This window comes from Megalobrama amblycephala, linkage group LG5 (genome assembly GCF_018812025.1).
Source record: "Megalobrama amblycephala isolate DHTTF-2021 linkage group LG5, ASM1881202v1, whole genome shotgun sequence".
Taxonomy (NCBI): Eukaryota; Metazoa; Chordata; class Actinopteri; order Cypriniformes; family Xenocyprididae; genus Megalobrama; species Megalobrama amblycephala.
In genome coordinates, this window is record NC_063048.1 from 22,606,658 (window position 1) to 22,618,537 (window position 11,880).

Consider the following 11,880-nt stretch of genomic DNA (forward strand, 5'->3'; position numbering starts at 1 on the left):
CACTCTTTGCTTTGTGGGGATTTTTCCAGTGCCCTGTTATATGCTATATCATGCTGTTTGCCATTTGGATTTTATACCTGCTGAAGCATAATTGACCTTGTCATGTAAATAATCCCAAGTCTCTCTTTCTGGTTTCCTTATTATTTTACGATTTCCCAGCCATTATACTGTGCACTTCATAGACTAGATACACAGCAGACGTGTGTGTGTGTGTGTGTGTGTGTGTGTGTGTCTATATATATATATATATATATATATATATATATATATATATATATATATATATATATATATATATATAGTGTGTCAATAGGAAATATCCGTTCACATTTCCAAACATTCATTTTGCCATTAATTGTAATAATCCAGTGACAACAGCCGGTGCTCCACACAGTGATCTGATCTCACCATCATCAAATCCGTCTGTGATTACATGAAGAAACAGATGAAACTGAGACAAACCAAATCCAGGAGAACTGTGGCCGTGTCTCTAAGATGCTTGAAGAAACCTGCCTGCAAAGATACAGTACTGTGATGAGTTTTAGGCACTTATGTAAAAATGCTGTATGTGAGGATGTTTTTTAAAAAATACTGTTATAAATAGATTTTATTTATCAATTAACTTATATTAACTAAATCAAAACAATATTTTGTGTGACCACCCTTTGCATTTAAAACAGCTCTTGTCCAGGTACACGTGGGCATCATTTTTCAGGTAGCTTTGGAGGTAGGTTTCTTAAAATCTCTTGGAGACACGGCCACAGTTCTTCTGGATTTGGTTTGTCTCAGTTTCATCTGTTTCTTCATGTAATCACAGACGGATTTGATGATGGTGAGCTCTGATCTCCACGTGGAGCACCGGCTGTTATCATTCTCAATGTGTGTTCAAAAATCTCACTGGATTATTACAATTAATGGCAAAATGAATGTTTGGAAATGTGAACGGATATTTCCTATTGACACACTACAGCAAAAGATATAAATAACTGGCTTAAAAACCTTTTTTGGGGGGTGAAAATACTGACGTGCCTAAGACTTTTGCACAGTACTGTATATATGTATGTATGTATGTATGTATGTATGTATATAACAACCTTACGTAGCCTCTCAACTCTGATTAGCAATACGAGTAGTTGACTTTGCATGTACAGAGCCATTTCTGTCATATCATATTCCAACTGTTTGGCCGTTAACAAACAGCTATGAGCACAATCTCCTGTAACAAAAGCACAGTATCCCCCTCTTGACATTTAGAACTGTAGTTGGAGCAATGGCCAGCGTTACGGTTAGTATCATGTTTCCTGTGTGGCTTATGTTGAAGAGCCACTGTGTCTAATCAAAAAGAATGGATTTCAGCACCATCTGCCAAAGTGTAAGAATCATGTTTTAAACCAAACCCAATGTAAGACCAAGACATTGGCTTTGTTCTGAATAGCATAATGGCATACTACTAACATTATTTCTGCTGTAAATTGTGCATATACTGTATAAAATATATGAAAATGTTCTGTATGCTTATAATCCGCAGAGGACCCTACAGTACTACATTTGGCAAAATATGTAGCACACAACTACAGCACACTACACTTGGTACTTTATTCTGAAATGCAGTGTGCTCAACTTGCAAACCTTCCACTTGCTGTGTGATGAATGAACCAGAAGTAATATCTGCCTCAATATTTCATATATTTTTCTTGACTCATTATTGGATCAGACTGACGATTTTACAAGAAAATATATATACATTTGTTTGCGTTTCTGTCATAGACTGTAAAAAAAAAGATGGACGACGCGGCGACGCCGCCGCCTCCTTCCATTGTATTGAACTGAAGCCAAAACGCTGACACGTTACGCAAAAACGTCAAAAATAAAGTTTGGAGCCTGGGCATGCGCAGAAAGAATCGTCAGTGGAGTCCGGAGGCGGAGTCGCGGTATCAAACTTCCGCCCAGACGACTGCGTCATCATTGATGTATTTTAAATGGGCTATATAAATTATACACAATTTAAAAGTCTACCTATAAATTAATAGGCTTTTCTGTTTCTAGAGCAATAATATTTTTGAAACAGCAAATTCAGTAGATAAACTCAATAAAATATGCCACTAGAAACTCTAAAATGTCAGAAACGGTCCTGCCATTTTAAATAAAGGGTTAAACTAACGTTACAGGAGATCGATTGCTGTAGACAGTGCTCTATAATTAATTAGAGTAGGCTATCATTAGTTTTGTCCTGCTAATTATTATTTTATACCCATAAAAATAATTAGTAACTGCCAGATAACGATCACCTGCTTTTTTCCCCATCATGGCTAACGTTAGGCGTGTTATCTTAACTAATAACATTTATTAATTAGCTTATAAAGCCCAAATTTAACATTACAGAGAAAAGCTCAGATATCCGTCAGATCCTGTAGGTCGGTTAGTACAGTTAACTGCTCAACAGCTCATTTTGTCGGGGTGAAATAACACAGAAATTGAAAATTAATAGTTAGTTATATATCTTGAATCTCCCCTCGAAGCCCCGACAGTCCTCAGAGAAGCTGTCAATCAACTGTGAATCACGACGACACGCCCCGTTTCTATAGCACCAAATTGCTAGCTAAAATCAAACTTATCACAAAAACGAACAATTGAATATATATCAGCGTGATAACAACTACCTTAAATGACCAAAACCATCTTTCGGAAAATTTTATTTGAAGCATAATTTATTTTTATGTTTTAACTTAAAGGATTAGTCCACTTTTAAATACTTTTCCTGATAAATTTACTCACCCCCATGTCATCCAAGATGTTCATGTCTTTCTTTCGTCAGTCGAAAAGAAATTAAGGTTTTTGAGGAAAACATTCCAGGATTATTCTGCTTACAGTGGATTTCAATGGCTACCAACAGGTTGAAAAAAACGAAACTGGCGCCGCGTTCTTTCCGTAACTTGAATAGGGAAGGCGTAGGACATTCAGCGTAAGCGTTATGAAGAATGCGGAAGCGGAAAGTACGTTCAAGGCGATATTTTGTTTATAAAGCATAAACGGTTGTATTTTTTTCGAAAATGACCGATCGATTCGCTAGGTAAGACCCTTATTACTCATCTGGTATCGTTTAAAGCCCTTGATGCTGCACTGAAACTGTAATTTTGACCTTCAATCTGTTGGTAGCCATTGAAATCCATTGTAAGGAGAAAAATCCTGGAATGTTTTCCTCAAAAACCTTCATTTCTTTTCGACTGACGAAAGAAAGACATGAACATCTTGGATGACATGGGGGTGAGTAAATTTATCAGGAAAAGTGTATTTAAAAGTGGACTAATCCTTTAAGTCTCATTCGTCTGCATTGAGAGGGTGGGGTTTATGACCTGTACTGCATCCAGCCTCCAGGGGGCGATCAAAGAGCCCGCAGCTTCACTTTTCAGGACGTATGAGGCACACCCGGGTTTCTGTATTAAATCATGAGTGAAGAAGGGGATGTTTTTTTTTAAAAACAATCAAGGTTGATGTTGCTTTTTATTTATTTGTCACGCTGGAAGGGTAAAATGGAGTGTGTTGCATTATGGATACTGTATGCTCTGGTTGTATTCGGCACATGGTGGTTAATCTGTACTTCATGCATACAAAAAAATATACATATTATGTAGCAGTAAGGAAGTATGCCATTCTAAATACACCAGTGGGGCATTATATAAACAGAAGATTTGTACAAAATAAGATTTGTGTATACTTCATTCCATTATGTTCCTCAATCTCCTGAAGATACTTTTTTTTTTTTTTTTTTACTGGCAGTATCTCCTTTCTTAAACCCTCATGCCAGTGATTATCATTTTTGTGCCACAAACATATTTTGATGTCTAAACGTGTCAAATGCATAATGCTCATTCTAAATAGTTTGCGTGCATGTGAATGGACCATTCTCTCCTGCCTTTGTGCCTCTGTAACCTTGGGATACATTCAGCCCTATCAAAGCTGCCTGCTTTGGCTTCTGCAGTTGGCAGCCACTTCCAAAGAGCTACAGGAGCGTTAACATTTAACTCCCTCTCCCATTCAGCCTTGTAAAGGTGAGGCTCAGAACAGTGTCTACACTCGTTTTAACCTTGGGAGAAGATCTGAGTGTTTTTTTCTGCTTATAAAAGTGCCTTAGTGTGCAGATGCAACAAGTAGAAAACAGATTAACCTCATTTTCTGGCTTGAAATGGCCATCATTGATTGCTTGGTGTGGAACAGATGCTACTCTTTCATTTTTTTTGTAACTTCATTGTTATAAGATGCTTCTGTGTAACTTCACAGGAGACAATGGAAAACTTTTATACACACAGCACACACAGAACTTCACTTCTGATGATGTTAAACGTCAATTCTGTCCTGATGTGTTGCGGTTTGTAGGTGTCTGCTGCTCGCGAAGAGGTGCCGGGTCGTCGTGGTTTCCCAGGTTACATGTACACTGATCTTGCTACAATCTACGAGCGTGCTGGAAGAGTGGAGGGCAGGAATGGATCAATCACCCAGATCCCTATTCTTACTATGCCTAATGATGGTACAAACACATACACATTTATTTAGCTTTCTTAATTAGACCATAGACCTATTTTTTTAATGCTGGGCAAATGATTAATCACGATTAATCGCATCAAAAGTAAAAGTTTGTGTTTACATAATATATGTGGTGTGTTGTGTATACTTATATTGTATATTTATATACACACACAAGTATATACTTAAATATATATTGTATAAACTGTATATATTTATTATATATAAATATTTTATATAAAAATATAACAATGTGTGTGAATTTATATATACATAATAATACACAGCACACACACATATATTATGTGTAAACAAACTTTTATTTTGGATGCGATCGCGATTAATCGTTTGCCCAGCATTAATTTTTATATAACATTAATTTATATACTAATAAACTATAATATACTATTAACTTCAGCGTGTAACTATATTTGAGCTATGAAATTGTGGAATTTGTTTAGAAGTGTGCTATTTTCTATGAAGTGAAACTTAGAATTCAGTTTTTATTATATATTTAGTCAGTTGCCTTAGTTTAGTTATATTTATTTTATTTATTTCAGTTGTTATTTTAGTTATTTTTTTAATATATATATATATTTTTGTTTTTAATTATTATTATTATTATTATTAGTTGGTTCGTTAGTTATTTAGTTGATTTATTTTCAATTTTTTCCAAATGAGGATGTTCCATAAGAAAGGTTTTGCAAAATTTAGATCCTTTTTTTTGTCTCCAAACTATTGCCAAGTACATTCATACATTCTTGCACACTTGATTCCCAGATAACATATATGCGATTTTATAATTTTCATTAGTTTTCTTTAATGGTGCAGTTCTAAAACTTGCCAGAATCAGGCTTGTGGATAGATTGTGGACAGTTTGTGATATAAAATGTGCTTTATTTTGTTTTCTGGCCGGACACAGCAACTGCGCCCAGTAACTAGCACTCTTGATGGCTTTGGTTACTATAGAAACATCCTTGTGAAGGACCCCTGTGTGTTTCTGAATAGGTGTTCCACATTATAGCAGCACCAAGAAACCTCCATCTTTCTTTTTTCCTCACTTTCTTTGCCATTCTATCTCGGGCATCACAATATTAATACATCGTTTAATATCTTCAGATGCTGCAAATGAAATGATTTTTTTAAAAATGAGTAACAACTAATAAATATTATAATTTATGACAAGAACAAGCAATTCTGACTGAGTAATAATAATGAAAAACTGATAAATGCTCAAATCTGCAAATTTCTCATTTTCTCCGTTTCACACAGATATCACCCATCCGATCCCTGATTTGACTGGATACATCACAGAGGGACAGGTGTATGTAGACAGACAACTGCATAACAGACAGGTGAGAAGTTTTGCCTGTCATAATAAACAGATGAAAAGCTGTGATTAGAAAATAGATGAGATGGGTACATAATCCACTTCAAAATCTGCAAAAGTACAGAAGGACCCATTAATATGTTTCTTACATAGGATTATATTATTACTAATATTTAATACTTCACCTTTAGATCTTCATTTTTGAAGTTAGCATACAGTTTCTTTGAAATTCTTTGTTGTCCTTTAGTTAAAGCTGCTGTCCGTAACTTTTTTTTGGTTAAAAATTTCCCAAAATCAATTTTTGAGCATGAACATAACCAGCCAGTGTTAAAAACTATCTCCTTACCTTAGCCCGATTCACAATGGTAAGCTTGTAATAATGTTTTCTAATTCAGGTGGTACTGGTGGGTTTTCGCGGGAAATTCGAGCATGTCGCCGTTTGTCTTTGCGTCATTGCGTCACGTCTGTTTACATAAAGAACGAGTCCCAGCTAGTAGGCTATATCGCATGTGAGGTGGATCATTTATAGCCTTTTCTCAGCAGCTGCAATAGTTAAACTTACCATACAATCTGCCATCAAAATGATATGACAAATTAACATTAGTGATTAGACTGTAGCGAAATTGAAATCTACAGGTAAGGCTAATACAGACTAAATAAAGCTACACAATATCGTGTTCATTATCGAAGGCGATTCATCTGCGATAATGAACGCGATATTGCGTAGCTTGTCAGTGATCTACGGTTCTGTTTATTAAATGCCGCTCCATTTGAAAGCAGGTGATGGCGATTTCACGGTAATCAGGGAACCGGCTTTACTGACGAAATGCGCGTGACAATCGCATGCGATATATCGCCCAGCCCTACTAAATACACATAGTCACGGAATGCTGATGTTGTTAACATTAACAATTTGAGAACAAAGTATAACAATAATTTGCACGGTTTGACGTGATCTGAGCTAAGCGATCGTTAGATTTAATCTCCATTGGCAGCGCGATTTACTGTAATGCTTTTTTCCTCAGTCAGAACAAAAGTGGCAGACGTGTTACAGATGACATTCTCCGGTGAAAATTCTTATTTTGGTCATACTTCCAAGACTACAATCTGTGATTCCGAAGTACAGTATCCACACCGGTGTGGTGATTGACAGCAAACATTAGATTCATCCTCGCTGAGGAGCCGTGCCGAGGCACAACCCACGTAAAGATAATAATTCCGCAAACAACTGTAATTGCAGGTTTCAAACAGAGATGGAGACAAAGAGGCAAAATTATGGACTGCAACTTTAATGCATTTATTTATTTCAGTTATTTTAATTATTTATTTAGGTATCTATTTAATTATTTATATATTTTAGTTAGTTGTTTGTTTATATATTTTAATTTTGTCCAAATAACGACGTTCCCTAATGTTCCTTAAGAAAGGTTTTGCAAGATTTGGATCACTTCTAAGGATAATTTTGTCTCCAAACTATACCGAAGTACATTCACACATTCTTGCACACTTGATTCCCCCCGGGTGGAAAAGAAAAGTACACTTCTATAATGTACTTAAAGTGCTCTATTTTCGTGCACTAATTTTGTACTTAATATACAAAAAAAGTCTTCTTTAGTACTTCTTAAGATAATCTTAAGAACATCTAAGTGTACTCAACTGTGCTATTTTGAGAGACCATGAAATATGAACTAAAATGTGCTTTTAATATACTATCTCTGTATTTAAAAAAATGTATTTAGATACCACTTATAGTACATTTGAACCCATAGTGTACTACAAGTGTACACTAAATATAATTTATGCATGAAAATAGAGCACTTTAAGTACATTATAGAAATGTACTTTTTTTTCACCTGGGTCCCAGATGAATATGAGCGTATATATCTTTAAAACTGTTCTCTTTGGTGTTCTTTTTTTCCACTTAAAGATCTATCCTCCCATCAACGTACTGCCATCTCTGTCTCGATTGATGAAATCTGCTATCGGAGAGGGGATGACCCGCAAAGATCATGCTGATGTCTCTAACCAGCTGGTAAAGAAGTTGAATGTTCATACAACAGAATTCCATTTAATATTTTTTTTTTTTCCCCCAGGCTAATACTTGCTTTGTTTCTCTGTCAATTCCACAGTATGCATGTTATGCCATTGGTAAAGATGTTCAGGCCATGAAGGCTGTGGTGGGTGAGGAAGCTTTGACCTCAGATGACCTGCTGTACCTGGAGTTCTTGCAGAAGTTTGAAAGGAATTTCATTGCTCAAGGTACAAACCCCTAATGTGCGGTTCTCAATACTGCATAAGCCCATTCATGGTGCTTGTTTAAACGTTCAAAATGTTTAAACTGTCATTTTAAAGGTGGGTTAAGCGATATTTCAGGAAATGCTGTTGGACTGTTGATATTTGAAATTAACCCAAACAAACCCACCCCTCTCTTCATTGCTCTGGCTTCAAAACTCGCCCTCCAATCCTAACCTCCCTGCTCCGAGTCAGTCTCGAACCCCGTCAGCTACTGGAAGGCGAGGCGAATGCACTAACAATAACGCTGAACACCTCATTCTCTAGCGGTCGTCAGTGCGCAGTGGTTTATCTGCACGACTCTCACTAGCTGGCCACTGTTACACACGCAATGCAAGAGTGGATGTCTGTTTATCACAGCTGATGCGCAACATAACAGATGATTGAACGAATGACAAGGAAGCACAAAAAATGAACATACACAATACAGTACACAAGAGTAAACACAAACAAGAGTTTGTTGTTAGTCGCCAACAACACAGCAGCTCCAGACAATCAATGACACTCAAACCCACTGTTAAAGAAACCTCCGCATCTGTTTTCAGGTTTTCCCGCTCAGCTCTCTCCAGCGCTGGAAAGCTTTTCTAATATTAAAGGCCTGTTCACACCGGGACGAATATCGCGCGCGATTTTCGCCGACGTTTAACGCCTCGTGACTAAACAACAGGCGCCAATGTGAGTGTGCACACCGACGCGAAAAACGCGAGGCGTAAAAGCGTCATTTTTTTAAAAAACGCCTCGGGTTGTTTTTTTTGGTTTGACGCGCCGTGTTAAAAACTGGCCGACCAATGAGATTGGCGCTTTTGTTCACGTGCCTGGAGCTGCTGAAGTTACCGTAAAACACGACTTGGTGGCGCTCAAGCACAAAACGGTCTTGCCGAGCACACAAGACGACGAAGACAAAGTAAGTAGACGAGGAAGACCCCTACAAACTATCCCTGTGTCTCAAACCGCTCCCTAGCTTCCTAGGTCGTGTATCAGTATACCATGTAAATGAATGTGGCCGAATCCCTGATCAGTGCCCTGACTAGTGAAGTAGAGAGCTGATTGAGACGCACACTATGGGTGCTCTGCCACAGATGTGTATTATTTCTGTATTTTTCCTTTTTTTTCCTTTTACATTCAAGAAATATAGTTGAGAATGTCTGTTTCATAAATATGTTTATTTACACTACCGTTCACTTGCACTATATATATATATATATATATATATATATATATATATATATATATATATATATATATATATATATATATATATATATAATGTATGTATGTATGTATGCCATTTTATATATGCATTTTTTTTTTATCTTCTTTAACTTTATTAATATCATATGTTTATTTGCACTACCGTTAAGCACAAGCGCCACATACTGTCAGGGAGTGAATTTGCACTTTCACTCGGCGCGTCGCCGGTGAAAATCGCTTGGGTGTGAACACAAAAAACGTCTCGAAAAACGCTGACGATAAACGCGTGCGATATTCGTCCCGGTGTGTACGGGCCTTAACGCTGGTCCTAAAGCACTTGCCCAGTCATAAACCTTCATTCCAGTGATATTCTTTTGAGCTCTTTTGTATAGTGTCTCATCATCTCTCTTTTTGCAGTCTTTCTTCAAATCTCCCTCTTGCTCGTTCTGTCTCCTCAACCGTCATACACCCCCTAATGCTGATTGGCTGCACATTTGTTGTTTGTGTCGGTCCGACTAACTTCCAAACAGTGTTTTTGAAATATGGCTTACCCCACCTTTAACCAGATTTTAAGGTAGCAGTTGTACTGTTTTTCATGTCTGCACTAGAAAGGAAAGTTTGGAAGACCCAATTATTTCAGTCTTTCCCTGTTAAATGGAACTTTTGCTTTATTTCAAGGAGAGTTCAACACACTAGAGCAGTTTTATAGATTTTTTTTCAGATCCCAAGGTTCTGCCGACTGTGCGTGTGCTCGTTCACTATTATGCCGTTTTATGTTCTATATTGGAATATAAAACGGCATAAGACCGTATTTCAGCCACTGCTCTTGCTCTGCCGCAAAGCACTTTGACCTCAGTGAATGTTCTTCTCAATGCTGCTGCTCTTCAGTGTGCCTTCAGTTCAAGGCCCTCTGTCTCCATCAAATCCTCTACTTAAAAAGAAGTATATACATCTTTAATATTGATCGCAGCCCTATTTTTGGGATGAAATCTCTCTGCTTCCTTTGTGTCTGTCACACAGTCGCTGTGTCATTACCGTCATTGGTAGAAAAGGATATTGTCTCAGACACATAAGGGACTCCAACACTCTCAGTTATTGCTTCTATTTACAGAGAACAAAACATGCATTAACTCATCTTCCCAGAACAATACAGTGTTTCCTTCAAGTACATCACTGTTCTGTTTAACTGTAATACACCATTAAAGATGCTATGTGTCATTCAGTGGTTTTGATAGGATATTTCTTTCAAACACTGTGAAACCAAATACAAGGCTATAAAGTTTCTTAAAGAACATTTAATTCCTTTGTATTTGATGTGAATATATATATATATATATATATATATATATATATATATATATATATATATATATATATATATATATATATATATATATATATATATAATATCTTAATATGATGCATAATGGAAGCTTGAGTGTTATGTCATGTGACTTAGATGAGGTTTTGAGCTATGTGTCCATTTCTCTAGGTCCCTATGACAACAGAACTGTGTTCGAGACACTGGACATTGGTTGGCAGTTGCTCCGAATCTTCCCCAAAGAAATGCTGAAGAGAATTCCTCAGAGCACACTGGCCGAGTTCTACCCGAGAGAGTCCGCTGCCCGCCACGGAGCCTCCTAAGACCACTACACCTTCTGGAGGCCTGGGCTAAAGGTCACCATGACCTGTCTCACAAAAAAAAAAATCTCATCCCTTGTGTTCACCCTTACTCTGACAAGTGATGTTTAGGATTACAGGGCATAACTCTGGGATAATACACATTTAACATGCATAAAATTGTTTCAAAAACATGTATGTTATCGTCTCATGTGTTATGACCCCCAGAGATTATTCCAATGTCCCCCATTGATGTGTTATACATGTTTGTGTGTGCTGTATCATGTGGATAGGATGTGTAATTGTGCTTTGCTTTTGTTTCACTGTTTTGTTTTGGAGATGCATACTGTCATGTAGTTCATTTCTTCTTTTTTTATTATTTGAAGTATTTCACTGTCTGCAGCCTAAAGAGAACATTAAAAACATTTGCGCTCAAAGGGAAATATTCAGGGCTCACTCGCACATTTGTGTGCTTGCTCACATCCTCCATTCATCACTGTAACAAGCACACAAATAATGTTTCCAAACATTCCAATGTAAGTAATGAGAACATTTAATTTACAAATTCATTTACGGCCCTTCCCTTGAAAATATTTGCTTTTATTTATGTTAATATTCAAAAAAAAAAAAAAAATCAAATGAATACTTGCACACCAAACTTAATTTCTGTTCTGCTGATAGACAGGTAATTGTAGGTGTTAAATGATCGTATAGCGTGTGTGCTTGTCACTGACAGCTGTTATTTCCCTTTTAGAAGAGAATGGAGGATGTTTACAGCATCTGTTCTTTGAAATATGTTCTGCAATGTAAGACTGATTAAACATTCCCCTCTTGCTCTGTATGTGTAAACGTGTTTTACCTGTTTTGTTTGCTGTTTAAACCTGTCAAACCTCTCAGAAAAATTAAATTATATTATTATATCATGA

At 36.8% G+C, this 11,880-nt stretch overlaps 1 protein-coding gene across 1 annotated transcript in view; it reads left to right on the top strand.

Moving 5' to 3' along the window:
* atp6v1ba (ATPase, H+ transporting, lysosomal, V1 subunit B, member a) overlaps positions 1-11,880 on the top strand; it is a 34,492-nt gene extending 22,612 nt beyond the window's left edge. The window contains exons 10-14 of the mRNA XM_048191268.1: positions 4,375-4,525; positions 5,794-5,876; positions 7,779-7,883; positions 7,981-8,110; positions 10,827-11,880. Of these exons, the coding sequence (XP_048047225.1) occupies positions 4,375-4,525; positions 5,794-5,876; positions 7,779-7,883; positions 7,981-8,110; positions 10,827-10,978 (621 nt within the window). The 3' untranslated portion in view covers positions 10,979-11,880. The remainder of the gene's footprint in view (positions 1-4,374; positions 4,526-5,793; positions 5,877-7,778; positions 7,884-7,980; positions 8,111-10,826) is intronic.